Raw genomic sequence first — 13,399 nt, 5'->3', positions numbered from 1 at the left:
GCCACAGCTGCTGGCGAAACGTCAGGAAAGAAAATACTAAGACCACGGTCACACAGCCCAGATAACCTACAAGAACCAATGAACTCTGACCGTGAAAGCCTTCGACAATATCTTAATACATCGCTGGGAATACAAGTGTGGTAACCCCCAATGTTAGAAACCGGGCTTCGTGTACTGCTTATCTGAAACCCGATCTTTCCTGACAACTGGGTCATCTCCCATTCCTTCTTTCTCTCCAAACCACAATGTTCCTTATGAATGTAATGAGTTTCAGGGGTGAGCAATCAAAATGCAATTTGGTATCTGGTTTTATTTGCATTTTGGTCCTTCCCCCTTCTTTTGTGTTGTGACATTTTTGGACATGCTGGCTCTTCTTATGGAGGATTTTCTCCTTCTGAAATCACTAGAGTGGCCCTCTTAACAGAGCAGAGGATCTTGCCTCCTTAGCCAGCTTTCCCATCCCCCCACCCCAACCCCATGCCTAGCTTGTGAGTCTTCCATTTCAGTGCGCTGTCAGCGCAACTGCTCATGGTACCATGTAGCTTCCATTCTCGCTGTGTTTTTGGGATTTCAGGTACAGTTCTGTCCTCTTGCACTGGGATTGAGCTGGTATGGCGAACATAACCTTTCATGAACAAAGAACTCTTCAGTCATCAAAGCAGCCAAAGCTATACCAGAAGTTCAGAGATCAGTATTGTTTAGAGGGTGATTATCAGTAACACTTAAATGGGTGACATATTAAGTGATTTCCCAACTGTCTGCCATGATCCTAAAAGTAACCCAAAGTAAGGAACAGAAGAGGAAGTTTTGGCATCTCTTTTTCTTTACGTCTGCATGAAAAAGTATCTTTTTTTTTTTTAATCATCTCTTCTGCCCAACTACTAAAAGTACCAGTGCCCTGCATTCCACTGCCTTTGGTCACCTAGTTTTTAAGACTCTGGCAAATATGGGCCTGCCCATGAATTTGCAACTGCTGTCTGCCTGTCAGTCTGGCCATTCATGTTTCCTCCTTCTTCATTTTATGCTGACAACAATCCTATGAAGTACGTTAGGATGAGAGAAAGAGAGAGCAACTGGCAGCCGGTCACGTCACCCAGTCACGTCACCCGGTGAGCTTCATGGGAGAGTAAGGATTTGATCCTGTTCCAACATTCTGACCAAACTTTTCAGATTGGCTTGCCTAAAAAAAGAAAACAAATCAAAAGAATCTGTGAGTGAATAAGAACAAATAAATAAAATGGTCTCCCTGGCGGAAGGTCCCAGGTTCAGTCCCCAGCACCCCCAGTTAAAAGAATAAAGTAATAGGTGATGAGAAAGATCTCTGCCTGATAACCCAGAGAGCCATCGCCAGCTGGAGAAGACAGCACTGACCTCGGTTTACTGAAGGTCTGACTTGGGAGGAAGCAACTTAATGTATTCAAAGGCATTGATGCATATATCAGAAACTATCTGGCCTAGAGTTTTGTCCCTGTACTAGACAAAGGTTCAGGAGGCAGGGTGAGGTCCCATACTGCAGCTTTCCTTTCATGGAAAGGTCCCTGTTTCAGACTAACCAATTCAGAAATAAGCTGCGCTCCGTTTCTCTTCATTCCCTATACTGTGGCATTATTTAGAGGCGCATGTCAAAGGCTCAGAGTTATCAAACCATCCCCTACATTCTGCCATGACAGCTTCTCTCTTCAGAGCAGGGTCTTCTGCAGGTGCCAACCTGCAAATGGGAAAAATTAACAGCTGCCCGTACACATGCCTTTTCTGTAGTGGCCCCCACCTTATGGAGCAGCCTGCCTGCAGAAGTCAAGAAGGCTCTCTCACTCTCGTGGCTTTCAGCACACTATGCAAAACTGAATTATTCAAGAGGGCTTTTCTCCACAGGCAGTAGAGTTGCACTGTACATAACGATTCACAGAGTTGCTTAAATTCATTATTAGGGACTATGGTCTATAGAGCCAGTGTGGTGTAGTGGTTAAGAGCAGTGGTTTGGAGTGATGGACTCTGATCCGGAGAACCGGGTTTGATTCCCCACTCCTCCACATGAGCAGCGGAGGCTAATCTGGTGAACTGGATTTGTTTCCCCCACTCCTACACATGAAGCTAGCTGGGTGACATTGGGCTAGTCACAGTTCTGTCAGCCCCATCTACCTCACAGGGTGTCTGTTGTGGGGAGGGGAAGGGAAGGTGATTGTAAGCCGGTTTGATTCTGCCTTAAGTGGTAGAGAAAGTCAGCATATAAAAACCAAGTCTTCTTCTTCTGCTTCTTCTCTACTGTGTTTAGCTTTCTGAAAACTAGGATCTTACTGTGTAATTTTTGCATCATTTAATATGTCGTGTGACTACTTATGCTTTGCTTCAGTTCTGTTTTTAGACTTCTGGTTGGTTCTACAACCCTAATCTCACTGTATTATTTATTGAATGTCCTATCTGTCGATTATATTGACTCGCTCTGTGTAATCCACCTTGAGTCCTAGTGAGAAAGGCAAACTATAAATAACTTAAATGCATTTTGGGAGACAGCCATCAGCCCCGAGAACTGAACTGGTGCCTTTTTTTTTTTTTTGCAAAGAATACAGGAGTGATGGTTCATCCATGGTTATCAAAACAACTATATTCCTTCAAGTTTTGCCTTCAGATTTCTATTAGCAGAGGCATCAACTAACACGAAGGGTCTGCTGTCCATTGTATTTTGAAAAGAATGGCTTGGATACCGAGCTTCAACTTGAACAGAAAGTCTTTGACCGAGCAATATGTGATAAACACAGTAAGCCCATTAAAAAAAAAACCTCATGAAATCTAATTTTCTTTTTCTTATTTTTTCCCCCAGCACGGATCATGGCCTTGAAAGAAGTTTCTAGCAATAAGTGCTTTGAGGGTTTTCAGAAGGTGTTTGAACATGACAGGTAAAAACTACAAACATAAGCTTAGAATATAAATTTAGATCCAGACTAGCATTTCCACAGGCCCAGGGACCTTGCTTGTCCCACTTCGTCCCTCCTATAGCAGTCCAAAACGCCCCCTCAAAGCCTATTTGGGGGGATGGTCTCCTTTTCCCCAGAAACAGAGTTTTGGGTTGCTGTGGGAAGGGGAAGGTGGGGAAATTAGATGTGGATGGATGTCCTTGAGCCGGTGGAAATGCTACTTTGGCTCCCATCCATAGTCTGCTTATCTTGAGAAAGGGGATAATGCTTATCTTAATAAGATGATGATTATCTTAATAGAAATAATTTTTAGCTGTGGTGCTAAAGTTTGATGCTGGATGCACTGTGACTATTCAGCAGAGTATTTCTGCAAGAGAGCCACCGTAGTGTAGTGGTTAAGAGCGGCGGACTCTAATCTGGAGAACCAGGTTTGATTCCCCACTCTTCCACATGAGTGGCGGACGCTAATCTGGTGAACTGGATTTGTTTCCCCACTCCTAAACACGAAGCCAGCTGGGTGACCTTGGGCCAGTCACAGTTCTCACAGAACTCTCTCAGCCTTACCTACCTCACAAGGAGTCTGTTGTGGGGAGAGGAAGGGGGAAGGTGATTGTGAGATGGTTTGAGACTTCTTAAAAGCTAGAGAAAATCAGGATATAAAAACCAACTCTTCTTCTTCAAATGAAAGGTTGTGGTGATCTTTGCTGATTCCCTCCTCAGGGTGCTCCTGGGGTCATAAGAGCAACATTGTGGGATGTCTGGTGTCACACTTGTGTTGGAATAAGGCCTGTATAATCAAAGTATCTGCTTTAAGCATTCATTTCTGGCAATTCTGATTTGAGTAGATTATTAAGAGTATGACGGGGCTGGTGGGTTGCAGTATAACTGGGTTTTGTTGTTACAGTGTGGAGCTGAAATGCAAAATGAAGTTTGGAATTTATCTGCCCCCAAAGGCAGAAACTGAGAAATGCCCTGTGTTGTACTGGCTCTCAGGTAAGTATCTTGAAACTGATTTTGAAAAAGAATGCGGAACTTTGTTTCTATATACCCAGTGATACCCAGTTTAGAAGACTGGCTAATGGAGCTACTAGAATTAGCAGACGTGGCAAAACTAACTTTGTTAATTAGGGCAACGAATCTAAACAAACTCATCGAAAATTGGAATCCCCTGATGGACTTCCTATGAAAATCAGGAAAAAATGACTTGATGATATGTGGATTTGAAGATTAAAAGAATAAGAATTTAAGAATAATAGAGGAAAGTAGATAACCTATGATGATGATAGACAATAAGCAAGATATTTTCCTGTTGTTCCAGGATTAACATGCTCAGAACAAAATTTCATCACAAAAGCAGCCTTCCACCAAGCGGCGGCTGAACACGGCCTCATTGTGGTTGCTCCAGATACCAGCCCACGTGAGTGATGGCCGCTGAGCATAAATTGATTCTGTCATTGATTGCATGCAGCCGTTTGTATTGCTCGTAAGCTAATAGTGCCGTCCACATCCAGACTTAGGCCTTTCTGAGTTGGTTGAAGTCAGTGGCCTAAAAGCCCACTCAGCTCAGCTTAGAGTTGCACTGCAAAACTAGTATATAATCTAGACTGTTGTTTGTTATTGTTGTTGTTTTTCCCCAGTTGTGTGATTCGTATTCAGTGTGCAGGCATGCTGCATAGTAGTGGCTATATTGGAAAAAAAGGCCTGCTTATCTTTATGCGAGTTGTAGAAGTCCAGTAATTAAAGCAATAATCAGCTACTGGCAATATTTGGGTTAAATTTGTCCCCTCTTGATCTAGTTTCAGCCCCAGAGGCATAGCAGGTTTTTTGGAAAGCCAACTCTCTGACGATGGGATGAGTCAGTAGGTCACATTGTGTCATCCCCTACCCTTCTGCATTCCATTGGCTCTAGGGTTGCCAACTTCCAGGTGGTGGCTGGAGATATCCCGCTATTACAACTGATCTCCAGCCAATAGAGATCAGTTCCCCTTGAGAAAATGGCCACTTTGGCAATTGGACTCTATGGCATTGAAGCCCCTCCCCTCTCCAAATCCTGCCCTCTTCATGCTCCACTCCCAAAATCTCCGGGTATTTCACAACCCGGAGCTGGCAGCCCTAATTGGCTCTGGCTCCAGCCTGGTGGAACGCTATGCCCAGCAAGATTCGGGCCCTGCAGGACTTGAAAGAGTTCCGCAGGGCCTGTAAAACTAAGCTGTTCCGCCAGGCCTATGGTTGAGGACAGCAATGCTTTCCATCTAGCTGGCCTCCCCCCTTCTTCCCCCTTCTTCCCTTCTCTTTCCCACCCGTTATTGGTTATTGTCATCACTGTTATGTAAAATTGAGTTACTACTGCTATAGCGTATGATTGTTGGAGCTGTTTTAAAGGTCTTTATGCCGCCCTGAGCCTGACTTGGTTGGGAAGAGTGGCCTAAAAATCAAATAAATCAAATCAAAATGGTCCTACTAGCAAAATATGGTGATTCCCCCACCTTCACCCAGAACAAATGAAATGTATCTAGTTGTATTCTGTCCCAAATTTAGGAAGATGTGGAATCGAGAAACCCTTTATTAGTAATGGTTTGAACATAGCACACAAGAGGCTGGATGAATTATTAACACAAAACTCTTTTATTTTTCACTTTTTGGGGAATAGGACAAGTCAGATGGTCAGGGAGGTTTCATGTTTAAACTTGGCAGGTGAAAAGGCAACAGGAATGAGGGAACTTTTGTATAACTATATACAGTAGATATTTTGTTATAAGAAAGTTGCTAATGGGATCTATTGACAGGTGTTTGTTACTGTTGAGAGAGAGATCACTTGGCAGTCACTATGAACAGTCATAAGCTTCTTTGATACAACATTTCTAAGATTTATGTGGCGGCAGGAACAATACACACAGGTTCCTATTTTATTTCTTTAAAACTTGGTAGGGATCATCCCCTTTCTTTTGGAACTATGTCCTTCAGGGAAGGACTACTGGTTTTGTTGCCTAAATGGCTCTTATGCCTGGCTTGTTGTACTCCCAATTTTACACAACTAGTTGGACTTCCAGTGATAGAAAAATAAGATTAAAACTATTGCTTTATTCAAATAAGGGAGAAATCAGGATTTAAACACCAGAATTTCAATGCACACACATCTTCTCTGGTCTTTTATACAACATTCACACAAAAAATGTTTTACCAAGCTTACCTTCTTTGCCCTTATTTGCATATCTATACAGGTGCACGCACGCACACGTACACTTATGTCCATATTAGAGGCTATGCCTAATATGTCCGAATGATTTTTGTCCATTAGGCTATACCTAATATGTCCAAATGATTTTTGTTCTAACAATGAGCCATTATAATTGTAACATCTTCAAGTGCTCTTCCCCCGCCCCTCACCTTAATTATAGCCAGTTCCAGCACACAGTGTTTTTCCTTGAAATGTCTCTAAGCTTGCTAGTTTCTTGATAAGCAAGCCAGCCAGCACAAGCATAAGGGAGGTGGCGGGGAATGCTGGGATTTCTCCCATTTAGCCTTTAACCCAGATTGGCTTCACTCTGGCCTGTTCACTACAGTTTCACTTCCCTCACTCAGGATCCTCCTCGATCCTACACAGCTCTCCTCCTTCCGGTCACTGGGGGTGTGGGGGGGGGAGGTAGTTGTGAGTGCCCTGCATCGTGCAGGGGGTTGGACTAGATGACCCTGGTGGTCCCTTCCAACTCTATGATTCTATTCTATGATTCCACTCTGGCTGCCAGCCTCTGTCAATCTATGTCACTCTCAACTGCCAACAGCAGAATTATTTTTGAACCCCCTTGTCAATGAAGGTTCCTAGACTGGGACACCCCGTCAGCGGTTAGTTGTTCGTCACACAATACCTTGAGTTATACACCCTTTGAGTGAATCTTTTAATAGAACCCTCGTTTTGTATGTTTTTCCCGTTGCCAGGAAGTTTTTTCCCCCCTGCCCAGATTGTAAACAGTTCCTGATTTCTTGGCAGATTTTTTCTGCTTGGCCAGCCTTTTAAAAGACCTTTCCTTTTCACAGAATTTTTTAAAAAATCTTCCTTTTTACTCTACCATGTCTCCTCTTACAGACATGGGAGGGGGCAGTGTGAGTGGTCATATGAACTCTGGGTGGCGACGATGCTCAGTGCAGGATTTCTTTCCATGGCAGGTGGATGCAATATTAAAGGAGAAGACGAGAGCTGGGATTTTGGCACGGGCGCTGGCTTTTATGTGGATGCCACTGAAGAACCATGGAAAACTAATTATCGGATGTATTCTTACATAAAGGATGAGGTGACTGTTTCTCAGCTTGGGCAAAGTACCCAAATGTTCAGTTGGAGTGTACAATTGCCTTCGGTTTTGTAGCTATATAAAATGCAATGTAAGATGGGGATTTCCAGGCTTTTCTTTTCCCCCCCTTTTAAAGTAGTTTTGATGATTAGGCTCCCTGTGGTTCCCTTTCTGTCCAGAGTTCAGAAATTCTGACACAGACAGGATCTATTTTGGTCCTTCCCTGTAAGTTTATGTGTTTGCTCTTCACCCGCTTCATTTGCCTCTGTGAAGTTATGGGTGTAAGACATGCCATGATGCCTTAGCAGTTCTTTTCATTTAGCTGAATTCTTTTGACCCTTTTCCCAAAAGCAGATGGATAAGGATGCTACCTGTAATTTAAAAATGTAAAAGTCCTTACATCCCGAAGTCCACAATTATTCCAGCTAAGTAAGAATCCTTAGGGTATTACAGTGAGCTTTCCGAAGTCAGGAAGAAATTGTGGGGCTTCTCCAGAGGTAGCTGATAGAATAAAGATCATTTGAAAGGCAGCATGTCCCACAGAAAGAGAGAGAGCCATTCATCTATTGAGAGACTGGGTAATGTGTCTTTTTTCAGTCTCTGTGGGTGAAAACGGGAATATCCTCAAGTCTCCTTTTTTCTTCCTACGAATGTTTTCCAGTTGCCTAATCTGATAAATGCCAATTTTCCGGTTGACTCTGGGAGGATGTCTATTTCAGGACATTCCATGGGAGGCCACGGAGCTCTCATCCTTGCTTTGAAGAACCCTGGGAAATATAAAGTAAGATTTTGAAGCTTAAATGGCATCAAATAATACTGGGGAATTAAATGGAGATGCAAGGGGGAAAGCATTCCGTGGGAAAACGAGAGTCTCTTTTATTGCAAAATGTTTTATCAGTATGTGCGTAGCAGATGTAAGAGTAATGTTTTTTGACAGCTTAAGATGTTGATGAGAGTAAGGCACAGCAAAAAAAAACCTGAAAGTAACGTGATTCTTATCTGCTTGTGTTTGCCCCCACCCACAGTAGGAGGGAAAAGGTGATCTGATATTGCTTGGTGTAGTAGAAAGCGTGTTGAACTTAAAAGGGACAAACTGGGCTCAAATCCCCATTCGGTCATTATGTTCGTAGGGCAGGGGACCTTGGGTCACTTTCTTGCCTCTCAAGCTAACCTATCTTGTTATTGTGAACATAGAATTTGGAGGGGGAAGATCAGAGGTGTATTTCCACACGCACAAGGGACAGGTCTATTTCCACAAATTCTCCCTGAGCAGACTTCCAACTCCCCCCAACCCGGTGATTCTTGAAGGTCCCCCAAAAAGCATCTTTTTCAGGGGCATTTGGGGATGCATTTTAGGTTGGGGAAACATCATGGGTGGGGAGGCTGAAGCCCCTCCTCCCCTCGTGTCATGGCCCTGATCCAAATTGAGCCCCTGTGGTTCTTGGAAACTTAGTTCCTAGCCTCTGACTACAAGCATCTAAGAGTCGGGTTGGAGGAACCCAACTCATGGAGAAACATCATGTCTCATTTGACCCATAGAGTCCTGCCTTAAATAAACTTTTCAGGCATCAAGAAAAGGAAGCTTTAGCATAACCTTGCCTATATGTCAACATTACATACACCTGAGATTTACTTGGGGAAACTTAAATTAAGTTTGCATTAATTTTTCTTTTGTCTTCTATTCCATACAGTCTGTTTCAGCGTTTGCTCCAATCTGCAACCCTGTTCAGTGCCCATGGGGTAAAAAAGCTTTTGGTGGATATCTCGGATCAAATGTTACTGCCTGGGAGGTAGGGGATCTCACGCTTCAGTTCGATGTTGCACAGGCTGTCACAGAGGGGCAGAAATATGTTTTCATGGGGAAGGCCAACTTGTCTCTTGGAACTTTCCCACTCACCAAGATTCCTATCCTTTGGCTACTTCATTTAGAATCCACTTTCATGCTTATGGGGACTTCATTGTTGCCAAGCAACCAAGGAGTGTCTGAAGCTCTTTGTTAGCCTCATGACTTCCATTGCAGTTGAGAGCCTATTTATGCACACTCCTTAATATTATTGTTATTAGCAAAATTAGTCTACAGTATTTCTGCCCAATCAGGGCCACCTGTCAAAACAAGATGTTATTTAAAAAATCATAAAAACAATTAGACCCAAAACGCAAATCGTAGTATAAAATTTATATTTTATATAAATATAAAAATATATTAAAAGCACATAAAACAGTAATTAAAACGTAAGGCAGGAAATTGGGATCATCAGTGGAAACAAACAAAGTCTGTGCCCATATGTATGTTATGTGTATTTATTTAATTGATACTCCACTTTTCCCATTGAATCTCAAGGCAGATTTTCCACAACATTGAATCCTTCAACTCATACTTGCTTTGTGTTGGGTTTAAATCTTAGGGTTTACAAACTTGCCAGCATGGTGTAGTGGTTAAGAGCAGTGGTTTGAGTGGAAGACTCTGAGTTGGTGAACTGGGTTTAATTTCCCACTCCTCCACATGAAGCCATCTGGGTGACCTTGGGCTAGTCACAGCTCTCTTAGAGCTTTCTCAGCCCCAGCTACCTCACAGGGTGTCTGTTGTGGGGAGGGGAAGGGAAGGTGATTGTAAGCCGGTTTGTTTCTCCCTTAAGTGGTAGAGAAAGTCGGCATATAAAAAACAACTTTTTGTTGGAGCCACTGTAATATTTTCACCTTTTTGAAGATCGTGCTTGGTCGCTGTTCTTAGAAGTAAATGTCCTTCTCTCCCGGGCAGGCATACGATGCCACGCACATTGTGAAGTCCTGCGAAGGTTCCCCTCTGGATATTCTGATCGATCAAGGCAAAGATGACCAGTTCCTTTCAGCCGGGCAGTTGCTGCCTGATAATTTCATTGCTGCCTGCACAGAGCGTAAAATCCCAGTGGTCTTCAGGATGCAGCAGGTAAAGCCAGCGACTTTTTGTATGGCTGACATTTCACATTTCAGTAGCAAACACTGATGCTAGAGCTCTTCCCTCGTCTGCAGAAAGAGTAGGGTGGCAGCTTTCCTTGCACTGGGAAGAGATACCACATCCCTTTTACAGATTAACTTTGAATCTTTTTATTTACTGAAAATATTTTATTAGCCGCCTTTCTTCTGCATGGAGCTCAAGGAGGCTTACAATATTGATAAAATACATAAAACCAAACTTTAAAGCAGTCATAAATTGTGATTTTTATCAAATGCAGTCCTAAATAAAACTGCCTTCAGCTGCCTCCTAATGATCAAAAGTGAAGGGGCCAGGCGATCTCCCTTGGGGAAGTTGTTCCAAAGTCAGGGGGCTGCCACTGAAAAGGCCCCCTCTCTCGTGTACCCACCAAACAAGTTTCTTTGATGGGACAGTCAAGAGGGTCTCTCCCTGTGTTCTTAATTCCCAGGCCAGGAACATATGGGAGAAGACAGTTCTTCAGGTTCCTTCAGGCCACCCCAGTCTCTCCACTCCCTGGTTTACAATTTCCCAGGCTTTTATCCTCAAGGTTAGGCAAGCGAAGGAATGTACCAGACAACTGTATCCTTTGTACAGAGACTGCAGTGAGAAGCCAAAAGTTGTCTCTGCAGCGCCGCAAAGCAGTCTGGGAAGCAGTTGTTTCTCGGGGGCACAGCTTTTCAGCTGAAGCTCCTGTCTTCTGCCACGGTCTGTTTGTCTGTCAACTTGTAATCAGCCCTCTACACTCCTGTTGGTTCCCTAGGTAGCCCCACTGAAGAACCAGTGTTGGAAAACTTCTCTCCTGATCCTCACTCAGCCATTAGGGGCTTGGAGGAGCATCGGGGAGGTAGTTGTGAATTTCCTGCATTGTGCAGGGGGTTGGACTAGATGACCCTGGTGGACCCTTCCAACTATGATTCTATGATTCCTGTTTCATACATGATCAAAGAAGAACATTCACATCTCCCTCTGGGGAGATGCGGTGCAGCCCTTGCAGTGCAAACTTGTGCCTCTCCCAATTGTTTCTTTGTGTGTGCGTGTGCGAAGGTGTTAAAGATTTCCTTGAGGGGAAAAAAAGAGGAACAAGAACAAAAACCCCTTGTGCTACCTTGTGCCTCAATTCATGACATGAAAATTGATTCCAAAGCTGGGGACTGAGCCAATAGTGAAAGACCTGTGAAGTTGTACAGGGACCAAAGTGATTTTTCACTCAGGTCCCTCTTTTCTGCCTGTCTGTTCTCAAGCCCCAGTACCTAGCCTTATTTTCCTTCTGTCTAAAACACCAAATACTTACATGGGAATGCAGAGGCATCTGTTTGTTTGTTAGATTTCTCTGCTGCTCATTCCTGACCAGGTCAGGCTCTGGGCGGCTCACAACCATTTCAAAACAATTTAAAACCATAATTTACAGGTAAAAATTAAGCCTCAACATCTTAACATGACCCAGGAGGTAAAAAATGGGATGATCCTTGATTGATTTTAGTGTGTAGTTCTATTGAATTTTATGTGTTGGACTATTTACCAACTGTTAGGTGTTCTGAGTCTGGCCTGGCCGGGAAATAGATGGGGGTACAAATTGAATAAATTAAAAACCAGGCGTCCTTGACTATAAGCAGTATAAACAATGATGGAAAAACCATTCAGAGGGAAAGGAACCACACAACAGAGTAATTATCAATAAAAGGAAAAGGGAAGGGAGGCCAGAAAGATGGAAACTGTCGCTGTCTTCAACCGTATGCCTGGCGGAATAGCTCAGTCTTACAGGCCCTGCGGAATTGTTTCAAGTCTGATGTAAACAGGGTTCTTGCTTGCTGAGGGATTCAGACAGAATGCCTGACAGCGATCCATCTTTTCTTTTCCCCAGGGCTATGATCACAGTTACTACTTTATAACAACATTCATTAACGACCACATCAGACACCATGCAAAATACCTCAATGCTTGACTGAATCCCTGCTGTGGGCAAACTTTGACTATACAAGACAATTGAAGCTATCAGTGGAAATAACCAGCCGGAGTGATTTGCATAATCATGCCCGTTGAAATGTGGTCCTGATTTTGGGGGTGGGGTTCTCTCTGAATAAATATTTTGAAACAGTTTGCAGAATTTTGATTATTTTAAACACTGTAGGGAATATCATTGCAAAGTTTCAATTTGCCTAACGGCACTGTAGCCAACAGCAGGACAGACAGTTTCAGCTAACCTGGTACAGTTCCTATGCTTCAACCGAGGGATGACATGGGAGATACAGGTCTCCTGCTTAGCAGCAAAGCATCATACATACAACAGGTTTATTAGTGTTTCCTTTTTCCACCTGCTGTTTTCCTTGCTCCAAATTCCATGCCCCTACAGCATTTCTCACACCCTGACCTAGATAACCCAGGCTAGCCTGGTCTCGTCAGATCTCAGAAGCTAAGCAGGGTCAGCCCTGGTTAGTTAGAGTCAGCGTGGTGTAGTGGTTAAGAGTGGTGGTTTGGAGCGGTGGACTTTAATCTATGTATCTTCTGAAGTGCTTTTTGTTCCCTTGTTATGACATAATGGCTTCTTAATTTTCCCCTAAAAGAGTACTTCACACTAAGTGATGCTAACTTCATTAAGAACCACTTTCCACCTCCTTGGCACTGTATAATGATCTGACATTAATTTTGGCTGAAATAACACATTAGATACTGACCTTGGAAGGATGGAAGGCTGAGTCAACCTTGACCCAGCTACCTGAAACCAACTTCCGACGGGATCGAACTCAGGTCATGAGCAGAGCTTGGACTGTAGTACTGCAGCTTACCACTCTGCGCCACGGGACTCCTAATTTTAATAGTACTCAGTTTTATTGTATACAGAAAGGCAGAAGATGTATTAACAGACAACATTACATATTTTGGAACATGCATAGGACCACTTAATGTAAGCTAGTCAATATACGTGAACAACCCCATTGAAATCAAGCTGGTAAATGTCTCCACCAACTGGTTATTCTAATTAACTGTCAGTGTGGATTCTGTTCAAGGCTAAATGATAAAATTGTCTGCATTCGTTACTTTTATTAGTCACATTGGTGATACTTACATCACAGAAGTGTATCTACAAGGAACGGGATCTTTGGAAGTAAAGCATGGGCGGGTATCTCATACCAAACATATTTTAGGCTTAAGAAACAAAGAAGTTCAATGGATAAAGTTCAACAAAGAAGTTCAATAAACATCAGCCGACACCTCTTCCTAGCAGGATTTCTGGGAAGCAAGATATAATA

At 43.2% G+C, this 13,399-nt stretch overlaps 1 protein-coding gene across 1 annotated transcript; it reads left to right on the top strand.

The window, feature by feature from the left end:
• Positions 1–2,822: 2,822 nt before the first annotated feature.
• ESD (esterase D) lies at positions 2,823–12,146 on the top strand. Its single transcript, XM_056856470.1, has 8 exons — positions 2,823–2,894; positions 3,817–3,905; positions 4,231–4,329; positions 7,077–7,201; positions 7,860–7,979; positions 8,890–8,988; positions 9,957–10,124; positions 12,013–12,146. Exons 1-8 carry the CDS (start codon positions 2,827–2,829, stop codon positions 12,091–12,093), a joined length of 849 nt encoding a protein of 282 aa, XP_056712448.1. The 5' UTR covers positions 2,823–2,826; the 3' UTR covers positions 12,094–12,146.
• The last annotated feature ends 1,253 nt before the right edge of the window (positions 12,147–13,399 follow it).

This window comes from Euleptes europaea, chromosome 10 (assembly GCF_029931775.1).
Source record: "Euleptes europaea isolate rEulEur1 chromosome 10, rEulEur1.hap1, whole genome shotgun sequence".
Classification (NCBI taxonomy): Eukaryota; Metazoa; Chordata; class Lepidosauria; order Squamata; family Sphaerodactylidae; genus Euleptes; species Euleptes europaea.
This window is presented reverse-complemented; position numbering and strand designations above follow the sequence as displayed.

Coding starts and splice junctions, on each gene's coding strand:
- ESD (XM_056856470.1), top strand. CDS start 2,827: ATGGCCTTGAAAGAAGTTTCTAGCAATAAGTGCTTTGAGGGTTTTCAG. Junction 3,906..4,230: donor TGTGTTGTACTGGCTCTCAG/GTAAGTATCTTG, acceptor CTGTTGTTCCAG/GATTAACATGCTCAGAACAA. Junction 10,125..12,012: donor TGGTCTTCAGGATGCAGCAG/GTAAAGCCAGCG, acceptor TCTTTTCCCCAG/GGCTATGATCACAGTTACTA.